Below are 14,731 nucleotides of genomic sequence, written 5' to 3'. Positions count from 1 at the left end.
CATATACGCTACATCTACTGTACTAACTTATATACCTCGTAAACTTCTACTATCTAGTCAGTACCTAATAGTTCAGGCGCTGTGAGAAGTTGAGTACCTATGCAAAATGTCAGGACCGCACTTTGTCAACTGATATTAGCTCAAGAGGGTTTAGAATGGGATAAAAGACGGATCGGATTGTTTGTCTTTGGGCTAATCTTGAGTTAATATCTGTTGATAAAGTGCGGTCACAGAATAATATATTTTTATTCTGTGGTTTGGTACTCACATTTTACGTAGCCTCTTCCATCCAGCGCCCGGTCCATAACATATTTTTCTTTAAGGTAAAAATAATATAGTAAAAATTTATAACAAGAAAACTATTACTTGAATTCGAGTTTCTTATTAGTCTCGTTAAAAGTTTGCCAACTTTTGTATTTGCTGTTGCCAATGTTCAATTATGGAATGAACACCATTCAAACATTTTAACGCGGCCTTTCCAAACAGACAGATGTTTTTGATTCCCTGTTTGACCCTCTTTATACCGGAAGTTTGAACGGGTGTGTAAAAAATGAATGAAGCTCTCAAGTTGTAGGAAGATATTATATTTCTCATTGTCTGCGGTAACAGAGCATATTGATCTAAGCATCAGATCTCTTTCTTTTTTCTCCTTTCTGATAACTGTTAAGGAATTGAAGGCAGTCTGGCCTCAGAACTAAGCTGGTCACCTCATATGTAAGTCCAAAGTTTTACAAAAACCATGTTTTCATCATTCAAGGGCGGTCTAGCGTATCCGAATCATGTAAATAGCTTAGATTTGCCATTCGATTGAAGCACGTTACATTGTTTTGTGTTAAGTAATTGTATCGGACTCTCGGCATGGAGCAGGAGAAGCCTCATGCTATTTTAATACAAACGAGGTGAACGCATTGGATCATGACGTGTTGAGCAAAAGCGTTTTGTTCGACGGCAGTCCAGCCGCCTCTGCGCCGCCGTTGGTAACGTTACTCAACACCTAATATCGTTGTTAACGTTGTACTTCACACTGCGTGTAACACGTATTCAATTATCTTGTTGTTGCTCTTGTACACGATCAGTACACAGGTATTGCGCACTTTGTAAATTGGAGCTTACAAAAACCTGAAATTAATCAATAGGCTTTTAAGGCGAGATAGTGTTAAGGCAATCGTTACGTAAATTACATTATCGTTATCAATTTTCCACGAGATATCCTTAAACGAATAAGAAAGTTACGAAAACAGATTTTTAAATATTTCGTAAGCCTTAAACACTTATATTTACCACATTCAGTGAGTCATCCATGTCCGCGCAAGTACCTAAATTTAAAGTTTGATTAATGTGAAATATCACAAGGAAAAATAGAGATAACTTGTTCTGTCACAGTTCACTTAATCAAAAGAATGCATTTTAAAGTTGTGAAGTCGTAAACTTGCTGTGTGGTCGTTGATATACCTGGGTCCAGTGGAGCGTGGAGAACAGATGTACTCACGAGTCCAATAATTGAGACGTTGATCCGTAATGAACCGTTTCAATTCTGTCATGTCCTTTTCAATCAAATCATGCAGGTTTTGATTGAGCCATTAGGTAGATAATTATACCTAAAGGTTATGGTGTTGCTTTGTTCTTATAAATATAACGCTCTGACTTTTGTCCTGATAATATAAATGTAATTTAAACGAAGTTTTGATTTCGAAAATTAAAAGTGACAGCTTTTTATTTTTTAAAAGGAATTTGCAAATTAAGTGCTGAAGTGTGACTTGCGTTTGCGTGGTAAACCCGATACTCTCGTAGCACCGTGCTACCGATATGCTCGTCGTGCATGTCTCGTAAATTGATATGCAATTGTTGATTCCGCTTGCGTAGCATAATTGTGTGAAATCGTTTAGGGCGCGAGGCCGGCTTCGTTGAGTGTCATTAATCGCGTGAATTGTAAACAAGCCCGTATGGCGCTGGCGGCGCCGGCCCGGTGAGTCACACAATCGCGATGTGGGCCGCGGGCCATTGTGCGGGCACCTCTCCGCAGGCTTCGCGGCGCATTGTGTGCTATGATTGTATGTAAAGGAGGCGCCGCCTGCCCACCGACGCAAGATCCTCGTGAAAGCGGCGCGGGACTCGCAGAACTTCCACGACATCATTTTATTGCAGAAATAATAATTAAATCTAAATATATATAACTCAAAGGTGACTGACTGACATAGTGATTTATCAACGCACAGCCCAAACCACTGGACGGATCGGGCTGAATTTTCGCATGCGAAATTTCAGCCCGATCCGTTCGAGTTAGATGTTATGACGTAGGCATCCGCTAAGAAAGGATTTTGATCAATTCTGCCCCCAAGGGGATAAAATAGGGGATGAAAATATTACTTCGTAACGCGAGCGAAGCCGCGGGCAAAAGCTCGTAAATAATACATTGATAGTCTCGATTGAAACGCAAATTAGTAGTAGGCCGTTCAAATTGTTTTATTTTTTTTTTTTATTTATTTATTCATTTATTTCGGACAACAAGGTCCATATTACATATACCTTATAGACTAACATACATACTAATATATACTTATAACTAAATCACGTATTTGCGGCGACGTGAGACGCGAGTCTGGTGACTTCCGGGGGTCCTCTCCGTCCACGGAACTTCCGGAACACAACTCCCTTCGGCCACAGCTCCTCCTTCAGGAAGGTCGACAATTGCTCAGTTGGGACGCGTACAACAAATGAACTAAAGTTCACCGCGTTACGCGCCTCCAGCTTTTCGACCACCAATCGGAACTTGGTTTTTACCGCCAAATACTCCACTATGTCAGACGGCTTCGTGCTGTAGTGGAGCCGTGTGACATACACGTGCGACACAGGAACGGCAGGACGCAGGAGATGGTTAGATCCCGTCGGTGCTGTGCCACATTGGTTACGACAAGGAGGCTTTTTCTTCTTACGCAACACCTTAATAAAGCCATCCTTGTCCGCCGCATGGTTGGACACCGCACTGCGAGGGGGTTCATTGCGGGGGTTCCCACTTTCCCTCTCTGGCCTCGTTGTCTTCCGCTTCCCGGGTAGCTGGCGTGAGGCAGCTGCAGCGTAGTCACGTTGAGGCGTAGACATGACGACGCACGGCGACACCTCGGCGGGGGGAGGTGCGGGGCGGGTGACGCACGTGTCACCACATGCGGGCGCAGCGGTCGGGGTCGTGTCAAGTTTCGCCGACTCGAAACTTGCTGACGAGGTGTTACATGCCCCACGACGCGTGTTGACGTTATTAACCTCTGGCGACCTACTTACTGCTAGCGTATTGCGTAATGTAGCAACTTCAGCCCGTAGGTCGCTGATAGTGTCTTGTGAGGCTTCTAACTTCAGCACTACTTCTGCCAGGCTTGTCTTTAATGTTGTTATGTCCTTCAACAGCCTGGTTACATCCACATGGTCGAACGTGACGGGCGGCAGCTTGTGGATGTTCTTCACCACGAATGCTGGTATGTCATCAGGATCAGTCACCTTAAGAAGATTGATGATGTCCTGGATTCCTTTCTCTCCCTTCTCGTCATTCCTGCGGGAAGGCATACGGTCGCTCATCCCGAGCGACTCAAACAGCAGGATCTTGGCACTGCCGATCTCCTCACGTGTGAAGTTGGTCTTGCATATCTGGATAATGCTGACCTCATCCATGGTGTCGATGGCGTGCTGTAGAAACGCCAACACCTCATTGGCTATGAGTTGTCCTGATCTCATAGCCATTTTAGCCGTGCAGCGGCGATCGCCGCGCAAACCGCGAATATAAAATAGAGTATATTCGTAAGCGCTGTGTTTGCGTCCGTCACCGAGCGCATACGACACCCGAATGTTTTAGTAATGTAGGTTTTCTTTGGGTTGTAGAAGCATGTAATCGGCCTGATATTAAGTAGTTACTGCAGGCGATAGACAGCTGCCATCAAATAAAAACAAGATCCTGGTCTTCTTATTCGTCCTGATATAATCGATCATAAATTTATCGCATCTGTAAGATACTTCCGTACATGTTTCATCTAAAGCAAGACTGCTCGTGCAGCCGTGTTGAAATGACTGATACCGCAATAAAATATTAATATAAAATAAAGTCTAAATACCAGGGGAATGTAGTGTCTACGTAGACGGGTAATGAATTTAAGTAAGTCGTGTTCCCTGCAACATGGGCTTGTAGTTACTTATCTTCTTGCTCGTCTCTGGCTCACGATTTATGTCGTGATGAACAGTTGCGCTGATCCACGAAGTGATAACTTTCCTTCTAAGCCTCGATAGATAGGAGTAATCGGATTATTCCAGGACACCTGTGATGTATTTCTACTATAACTTTCCCGTACTCAGCCCTTCGGAATTATTGGCACTAGTTTCTGTTGTTAAATTTACTTTATTAGTATAATCACGAATTACGTAACTGAACTCTATATTGCTCTACATTCAAACGAGGGTAATCGTCATTACTTTTGAAGTCATAAATCACACATTGCCAAAGTGCGGTAAGCGTGTCGGAGTCGTGACGTGTGATTTGGCGGCTCGTCCGCTTAATGCGATGGATGGTGACCGCGACACGTTATGGGCCAGTGCCCACTGACTCTAATGCCCGTTGCGTCTCGCGAACCAGCATAATTCCCTTGACCCGGCGTGGGAGGCAGATACGGACGTATTTTTAACCGAGCAGGGTCATCAACCGCGTTTTAATATCTGTCTCAAGATTGCAACGTCTTCGACTTGAACTTCGACTTGATAAAAGAAGGAAGTTGATAAACGGCCATTATCTTCGAATATTATTAAGTACCGTACGATTGAGTAATGTTCTTTTATTATATATGGATATTGGTATACTAAAAAAGGGGTTTCATTATCCAACGGATATCCAAACATAATAATAAGCGCTTTCATACTTAATTAAAAACATTTTGTATGCATATTTTTATCAAATTTATGATCGAATAGCAATCGTTTTGTGCAGCTGCTGATGACTCGATTACGATAAAATTGCAGATTGTTAAGTTTCCATTTAGGTATAATAAGTATGTCATGGCCTTCATTGCTAATAAATTTAGTCTCTCCGTATAAAATAAATTCAATATTTATTTAGACATGGCTCTCCGACATTGAAGATTTTCGTATTGATTTTTCCGAAGTGGATGAAAGCTTCGCTGGAGTCTGACGATCCAATCGTGTTTGAAAAAAAATGTCTGAGAGATCGGACGAATGAATAGTGCTTCCGCCTTTCTGAAAATCCTGCGTTACTTTCAATCCAATACCTAAACACCGAAACTCTGCAAATCTTTTAGCAAACTCTGATAAAAGCATAAGCGCATAAAGAGTCAAATAAAGTTAAAATATAATCTACAAGTCGGAAGAAAGAGCACTCAGAGACTGATACATGTTTATACTTTGCAAGTGTTTCTTACACATCACCGACGTGATTCTGATGAAGTGATGAACATTTTCTAAATATAACCCTTACACATAAGCCGCTGTACGGTAGTGTAAGTACGTTCGCGACGGAACGAGTCATCATTCTCTACATATATAAAAACCAAACATAACTAATATTTAAAGATAAAATAATATATTTTACAATCGATATCATAATTAAAAATCATATTCGTGCTAATATCGTTTTCATCGTTGATATCCGGTTATCAATCGAAGTGAGTGAATCGGAAAACGGCTAACGTACCTATATTCGGAAATTGCAATTTGCAATTGATTGGGTCGCTAGTTCGCTGGTCAGCCGGATGGTGAGGAAGCTATCTACATATATGTAAGTAGGGACATATGTTGGATGTGTTATCCCTGGTGTGTGCGCTTATCTACTTTTAACTTCTTTTAATCACTGTCAAACGCATTTGATAAATACAGCAATCTGTATCAAACATTAATCATATAATCAATAATCATTAATCATTAATCATTTATCCTACCAAAATTAAGGTTGCAAGTGAGCATGTAGTGAGCAAGCAAAATCTTACTTTTTAAATACGCCTTACTTACTCGTAACTATATAAAATTATTAAGTGGTTATAGAGTTTTTGTAGAACTACTTTATAAACTGTTTGTTTATTATTATTATTTTTTTATTTTGGTGTGCATATATAAGCAGTATCTGTATTGTATTATATATTGAAACCAAGAATCTGTATTATGCAGGTTATCTATAGGTGGGTGATGTGTGCGGGCGGCCGCGTGATCGCGAATGCAATTACCGGCAAGCGTCGAGCGAGCCCGATAGCGTTATCGCCGATATTACTAACGTAATTACTAATATAAAAGTCTATTACAAAAACTTGTCATAGCCGCTACGATCTCGTTATGTGGCCAACGGGTTGTAAAACTTGCGAACTGTTTGTCTATATTTATAGGCACCGTATTAAAATGTAACTTTTTGTAATCCACGTTTAATTTTGCTGTAATTCTTATCAAACTAGCTTATCGCACCTTTGCGATATACGAAGTTATACTTCACACATAAACAAAAGAAAAAGGTAACATAGGCATAGGAAGGCTGGCCTAATTTAATTAGCGAGTATTGACTGGCTACCCCGCGGCCCGTCAGCCCGTCCACTCCCACCTGCCCGGCTCCTGTCACAAATATTTGCTGATGTCTGTCTGCGGTACACGGGATTCGCATTACGACCTATTCCATCCACGCTACCTGAGTGACTCGATTAAATTATGCGTATTTTTTACGGTACTGGATATACTTATATAGGCCATTCACATTTATCCTGCATCAATTTGAATAATGAAATAAAATGTTAGTGATAATAGTTTTATTTGCAATACTGATATTACTGTCTGGGAGTGACGTGAGGTGCGTTTATTAGGATGCACGGTAACTCAGCATGAATCATGTATGACAAACAGAACTGTACGGCACTATTGTCCGAGCGAGTCGAATGATCTGTAGGAATAACTTGGATTCGTCTAACGACCGGGGTCGGTGGCCGGGGCTCGCGGATTGCGTTTTCTCTCCTCTGTGTAAGCATGAGCTCATTTTGATATTTATCTTCGACGGATTATAAAACTGCGGGATGGTGGCGTGCGCACACATTACCATTGCTTGTTGGTATGTGAATAAGAAGACATCACCATTCGTTACCTAGTCTCATAGAAGCAACTTGGGTGGCAGTTTAGATAATCCCTGTACCGGTCAACCGCACCCAAAGTTACAGGTTCAACCTTGGTTAGGAATTTTTATATTTGTCATTAGTGTCTGTATATTTATTTATTGTTGTGTGTTATTTAGCAAGTATCTCACAGGTAAACCTAGTATGGCGTTATATGTATTGACTTTGTAACAATTTATTTATTGATCAACTTTTACGACCTGCCTTTTATCAAGCCAATACATTCTGATGCAGTAATGCAATGACGATATCAGATAAGAGGTATTGTATTGATTGTATGACTAAACGAAGCCGCGCTTTTAATATCACTTTATTAAATATGTTTTCGAGTGAAATATCACATCAGCACGTTTTTCTGGCGAATGGATTAGGTGTATAGGTACTAACGATAAGCTAATACAATTTTCCCATTTTGCTTCTCGAAACGGTAAGAATCCTGAAGTATGTAAAGATGTTGCGTGTATACTGCGAATACTTTTCGAGAATATGTATGTATGTATGTATGTTAATGACACGCCCTACAGCACAAGTGGCTCGAGATAATTTAACATATTAGTTTTGTTGGCTTCGTCTAAATTGTGAGAGTAACAAAGGCTATATATTAGAGCAAGTCGAATTTTGTCTTTACAATCATTGCTAGTTCATTTCATTTAATGAAAGGTAATCTTTAATTAATAGATACCAATTAATGCTTGAACTTTAACCTCCTGCTCCTTGATAAATCGATCTATCTTCGACCTTCATTACATTTACTCGCACAGCTGCCAGACAATATCTATCAAAAAGATGAATACTACATAATATATGTACAACTTTAAATCTGCTTCAATTCAAAGAAATCTGTTAATAAAAGCGACGGTATGCGAGTCGAATTGTGTAGATCTATTTGAGTTATGGTCAAACGGGGCGTTAGGTTCTATACAAAACCAGTCCAGGCTCGGTAAGGGCATGTGGCACTTGTTGCGTAGGACCCGGATAGCCGTTTGCATACAAACTCGACGTGCGGGGTGATTTGTCGCGCGATGGTAACGAGTCTTGCGCTCGATGTGAAACGAGTGATTAATAATGCGGACCCCGGGCATGGGCCACGAGTGCACGAGCAAACAAAAAGCTCGCGCGATCGATAACGCAAGCACTAAAGATACGGCGAGCTAGGGTGCGCCGGGAAGTATCTACTCGAACGAAAGATGTAACACACATCTAAGTATATGTAAGTAGGAAAGGGGTTTTTACATTCTATTCATTCATTATAACCTTTTATGCAAACATAAAAAGTACATAAATTGTGATTACGTGCTAACGTATAGACGTTAGCTGTACATGTCAGTTGCTTTACGACTTGTCCAGAACCAATCGCTATTAAATATAGGCGTTTGTATGAAAATAGACAGCTTTTGTAAAGTAATATTCAATATTAAAGACAGATCTGGCATGCCCATTCGACAAGACCATACAATGAGCTCTACTTACGCTGCATACGAGAGCGAGTCAGTATCTTGGAATGCGCTATCGATTTTAGCTGCATCACTTGTCACACTTATCACGTTAGAATACGACGGCTTTGTGCATGCATTTTTGTTTCTTTTTCACATTACCTATACGCTCAATATCAGTTTCTCTATGAAAATCAAGTTCTTTATATTGTAAGATATCCGATGTTACTGGAATTTACCTAAAATAGAATTAATGCCACTTGACGTCTGTCAAAGATTAAATGCTAAGAGTTGTGGTAAGGCAGACATATCTTCATCAGAATTCCACTTTTCATGGTTAAGAACATGTTTGTAATAATTGTAATAGATAATCGGTAGAGATTCTATCCTGTTTTAAGATGACTCCAGATGTCATTGCCTCGTTTAGTTCTGATTAGGATTCACTCAAGTTGCATGCGATTACCGACTTACCCCCAGCTCCGCTGATGCAATCAGAGATAAGGCCTCTATTACCTGTGTATTACCTAGTGCGTAGTGCGTTTTGCATTTAGTGATTATTGTAATTTACGGCTATTGCGCGTTTCCCGGAACTTGCATTCAACGCTCGTCCCGATTCTCATCTTTCACTTCACATTCAATTCCACCGTAATTCGGCTCGTTTTACGAATGTGGCAACGGACCACATGAGTCACATTGTTAGCCCGACTTGTGTGGATATGTTGTCGCAGAGAACACTCCAAAGTTTACACAGTTTCAACTTTTTCGAACGTCGACCAAAAAAGAGTTAGCAGACGGAGCTTGTTAGTTTAAAATGAATTTATTTGGATGACGAAGTTTGTTCGTTATGTTTTCTTATTATTTTGTGAATAAATTTTAAACTTTAAATTTAAACCTAACGACAAATTGTGACACAACTAAACGCTAAATTGAAATGGAAAACCGGATACTTACATAAAACAGTTATATGCGCACTGTATACAGCTGTAAACTAGCTTTGAATGGTGCAGACATATGGAGTGGGAAATGCTCGTTACTGCATTAAATGCAAACATCGGTAAAATCTGCAACACGACTACTGAAAACTGCAGAGGTGCGACACGGGCCATCCACCCAACGAGCGGGCGTCCAATTACGCGAGATGCAGGGCTGACGAATTTTAATCCTGACTGTCGGTCGATACTTATTTAATGTTTGTAATTTGATTTTAATACTTTCAATTTTTTGGTATTGAGAGCTAATTGTGAATTCAAGTTTGTACTGTACGTGTCTTTACAAACGTTTTATTTTTGGTGATTACATAATTGAACTGGAATTTTGAATGACTAATTCATTCGAAGTTTATCGTCGTCCGGATTAATCAACGACATTGTGAAAAAATATGAGAATAGTTTAGTCTGTTTTAAAGTACGGAACTTTGCTCGCTGGACATGCCCTATCCCAATGTAGGGCATATAGGGAAAAGTTAGGCGGCAGCCCTACGCGTGGCCAATCGGATGGGCGGCGGACGCTGCGAGCGTTAATTAGAGGGACTCCCGGCCGCGCAGGGCTTCCTATAACTCCGACGTGCTCTCCCGTGCTCGCCGCCCTCGCTAACCAATTACCGGCCAACTGATGAACGCCGAGCGTGCATAAAACTTCCCACTCGATTCCATTACGCATCGCCGGAGCCCGGCACACATACCATTTGCCAAGCTTTCATATAATAGTTTTTTATTCATTACCTCTGACGAGGGACAGATACGATACGAGACAAACTTTATAACGCACTATTGTTGATAGAGCAATAGTAAAAACAAGAGCACATTTCACTTTTTTACTCTTACTGTACAGTATACACGATATAATGCAGAGACAATTTTAATTAAATCAGGCCCTTTATTACTATCACAGACGATAGTAATAGATATATCCCGAAGGACCTCGTTCCACTTAAAACGTCGCTGCGGGCACCAGACAGGCATCGATTTTTATTTTAGCGCTATAATTGCGTCTTCAGCCTGTATCCCGTTACGAGAGGAGAGAAATGTTTTCGTCGAAACAAATAAATATCCCGAGCGAATGACTACATGCTAAGGCGACGTTTACGGATTGGATGACATTGTAAGAAAAGACTTACATGGACATTTCAGATATCTTATATCTAAGTGAAAGCTCTTAGGCCGGCCGGCTGTTGTTTGTCATGTGTCGCGTCGATGGCGGATCGGAGGCCTCGCCCGCAGACGCCGCGCGGACGCCCGGCTTAAGTGGCTGTGTCGAGTTTGTTTTCCGAAGATAATGTATCTGTAAATATAAGCCGCCTCTCGACGCTTTCACGCTCGAGAAGCTTATTTGCGTATACGTTTAATTAACACTTCAGCGTTAGAGTGGATTTAAATATTCCTATTGAACTAGATGATACGTTTTGCAGCTGCCGTAATGTCGCTTTTCCGGTGACCGCATATAATAGTGTTTGCAAATTATGTGTATGTCCGTGATGCAATAAATGTATCAGCACGGAGGCGTCCCAGTACAGTTAAACCGCAGCCGCACAGCCGCGGTGTCGGGTTCGATTCCCACTTGCACAACGCTTGCATTCCGCACGCGGCGCACGTACGCCCCATTCCCCCGATTGGATCTAGCGGAATGTCGTGTTTTGATTGATCAAATTGAATTCATTTCATTCCATAACTGGGTCTATGTATAATATAAACTATTTATGTCGGTAATAAATTCTAAATTTACAATATTTTTCCCGTGTAAGAGGAAATGTATTAGTATTTCGGATAGATTTTTATAACGCCGTCTCTCACAAAATGGTGATGAAATGTTTTTTAGCTAAAGTAAAACGAAATGAAAAATCAGAACGTTACCTTGGATTTATTCCGATCGAAATTAACGACCATAACAGTCGGAATGCAAGTAATATTAAAAGGATATTCTAATTCCGCCCACGCGAGCGATATCGTGGGTGAAATTCAATTTATAATATTGTGCAATCATGGAAGTATTCGGTAATATCCGAGTACTGCGGCGGTTTAACCGTTGCCGTCTGTGTAGGCTTTATATGGCTCAAATATATTATGTAGTCGAACAGTTCGTCGGCGCTCTGAGTGGAAACTGCAATGGCGGCGCTGCCATGGGGGGCCGCCCCCTGCCTACCTCCAGGAAAGCCCTGGTATACGGCATTACTTTGTACTGAATTGACGTACAGATAGATAGATCTACGTGCACACTCAGCCCGTATATTGAATGTAGACGTAATAACTTTACAACGTTATTCTATTACGCCTTTTTGCTTGCGCTGTCTCCGTGTTTCAAGCTCGGCATTCTTGAGTTTGCGTATTATAGAGCGGAGTCGCAAAAAATATAATTAGGTAGGCAGACCTATTCGTGATTTAAAGGCCTGTGATTCGTATACCAGTTCTTAATTCTTTATACTATATTTTGTAGAATACTCAATTAAAGCGAAGAATTAAATTATACCGAATAGGTGTTAGATCCATTTTTTTTCCTCAGAAATAAGATAAGCTATTTAAGAATAGCCCTAATCCCGATCTGTGTTTAAAATATATACGTCGGGGGAAGATTCGAATACAACTTAGAAGTTATTTAATAATATCGAGACTTGCTGACTTCGACTGTTTTTTTATACAGCAGAAGATAGAAACACTTCAGAATCGAGTGGGTATACAAAGGGCTACGGCAAGCTATGTACATTCTAACTGCCGACAACAAGAGTTTTTCATCGTGTACCGGGGGCACCATTCAGGCTGCAGCGGCCGGGGGAATTTACCGGAAAATTGCACTTAATCCGTCGACGTCTACTTTCATCGGCTTTCAAACTAAACTTCATGTGCACTTGAGATGCGGCTGCCCGGATTAAGGATGAAATTTGCAGAGCAAATACCTACTATTATGATTAGGATTAGTACGATAATATTTTTAAAATTATTAGGAAAACCGAAAAGTATCTAATCGAAGTCTTGTTTTCCGGTGAAAAACGTTAATTTCTAACACTTTATTTCAAACAAAAAAGGTTAAAAATGGTAGAAATTATTTTGTTGATAAGCATTTAACGTCTTTAATCAATAACATCAGCAAACAAAACTTGATTATTTTTTGGTTTTCCTAATACATTGGCAAATACAGTTTTTACGCTCCAGTTTTCTTTAGTCTGTTGCGTTCGACAAATGACGACCTACAATTTTCCGCAGACGACGACAGTGGACAGCAGGTGCGTTAGGTTTAGTATGCGTCGATGAACCGTGATCCGTTTTTGCGTTGAGTCGTAAGGAACAATGGCCGGCGGCGCATTCCATCCGCATCACCGTTAGCCGGCCGGCAATAATCGCCGCACTGATCGCCCGCCGGCCCGCCTCGACATGATAAACTGAACTAATAAACATTCAACACTTCCGCGCTCTCCATAAGATTACACCGTCCACAGTCTCTCTACTTTCCGTTCCACACGCTGTCTCTTGTACATGTTACACTTTCCGCGTAATTTGCATACAACTAAGTAAATGGAAATAAATAACTTAAGATACCTATTCGTATGTATGATACGATTAAAATGAAATGATTTATTTCGCAATTATGTTAATTAAAGTTACGTTACGATATGATTTAAGATCTTGTCTTTGTATATTTATTAGTACGTACTTTTTCGGTCTCGTAAAGTATAAAATCAACAGTAGGTACCTACCCAGTTGACTCATTTACATCATTTATTTTTAACGAGTATAGAAACGTTTTAAACAATTTTTCCTCTACCCTAGATATTATATAATTCCAGATATGGAGACACGAGATAATTCGAACAACCTTTTATAAAGTTGGGCTAGTATCCAAACTCGGCGGGTGAGAGTAGACGGGGCGCGGTTGGCTTCGAGCCAGACCAAACAGGGTAAAAAGCAAGGGCGGCGGCGTCGACCGCGCCCCGAAATAGCGAGCAAAGTCAAGGCGTGTGTCTGCTGCGCCTAGAGGCGCTGAGCGCCGCTGTCGGCACTCCGCTCTACGCGAGTGTATGCCGCCATTAGACACACCCCGGCCAGGGAGTGCCGGCTAGTGTTTCGCGGTGAGGCTACTAAACTAACCGTCTAATTTAGACGCATAAATATAATTAACACGATAACAACCCAGCTAGGTAATAATGTCATCGCAGGTGACGCAATCGCCACATAATTGCGGAAAATTCACGCGAACCTAGTTTAATATACGCCAACTGCTCCCTTGAATATTTAATAAGACTCCAAATCTCATAGGGTTCGGATGTATTAGTCATTGAGGGAAAGCAAACGCAAACAGTTTAATTATTTTATACGCGTGAAATTATTCCATGGGACATAGAGCCGGGACACACATGTATGTGGGACAATAGCGGTAGGCTGACTCATTCCGACGAGCTTAAGACTGAACAAGGACATCCTCGCGCAGCCTGTGCCTAATGGAAACATAAACATCGTTACTCCATATCCGTCGGCTCTATTCACCATTGTGCTGCAACAAATTGCAGACATAATAGACTTTGCAACACCGTTTCGTGCTAGATGACACACTGGTATTTTAAGGATAATAATAACGTTGAGAAATTTGTCGTCGACACAATGATCGTTGCTGTCATGGCATATAATTGTTTAATTGTTGTCGTTGATATTGTTCTATGTTTGGTGCTCTCCTTGTCTGCAGATGACTTGAAGGCGGTCGGGAAGCGTTTGATCGTACAGGCAAAGCGGGAGGGCTCCGTGGACAATATATCAGTGATCGTGGTGTTCTTGAAGAACCCGCGTGATATAGTCGCCGACAACTGCCCGCCCATGGACCTTGGGTAAGTGAGCTTACTATTTCACAATTATCAATAGATCGCTATTAATAAACCTTGTACTATAGAATATTGCTGTGAAAATCCGATTGCGGTTTACATACTGGGATTACGTGTTACAACATTTCTGAAACCACACATACCGAGGTCTGCTGTCGCAATAATATTTCTGAACCCCTTTCTTGGTGTTCGAAAGATTTTTTTGTTATTCAGCAAGATCGCAGGGGCTAGATCAAACACTATGTAAGTATTTATTGCACAACTAAATCTAAAGCTATCTAAGGTACATAGGTATTCATATATGTAAATTTGTGGAATACCTGCGTTAACCACCGGATATTCAAACCAGAAGCTAATTCGTATAATCA

The 14,731-nt window shown here is 41.0% G+C and overlaps 1 protein-coding gene across 3 annotated transcripts in view; it reads left to right on the top strand.

Moving 5' to 3' along the window:
* LOC140753034 (uncharacterized) overlaps nucleotides 1-14,731 on the top strand; it is a 90,697-nt gene that overhangs the window by 62,789 nt on the left and 13,177 nt on the right. For all 3 annotated transcript variants that reach the window (XM_073087388.1, XM_073087386.1, XM_073087387.1), the window contains one exon: nucleotides 14,231-14,369. In XM_073087388.1, coding sequence (XP_072943489.1) covers nucleotides 14,231-14,369 — 139 coding nt within the window. The remainder of the gene's footprint in view (nucleotides 1-14,230; nucleotides 14,370-14,731) is intronic.

Source organism: Epargyreus clarus, unplaced genomic scaffold, assembly GCF_041222505.1.
Source record: "Epargyreus clarus isolate Ecla_fem2 unplaced genomic scaffold, WU_Ecla_fem_2.2 ptg000026l, whole genome shotgun sequence".
NCBI lineage: Eukaryota > Metazoa > Arthropoda > Insecta > Lepidoptera > Hesperiidae > Epargyreus > Epargyreus clarus.
The sequence above is the reverse complement of the archived record's forward strand: the minus strand, read 5'-3'. Positions and strand labels throughout refer to the sequence as shown.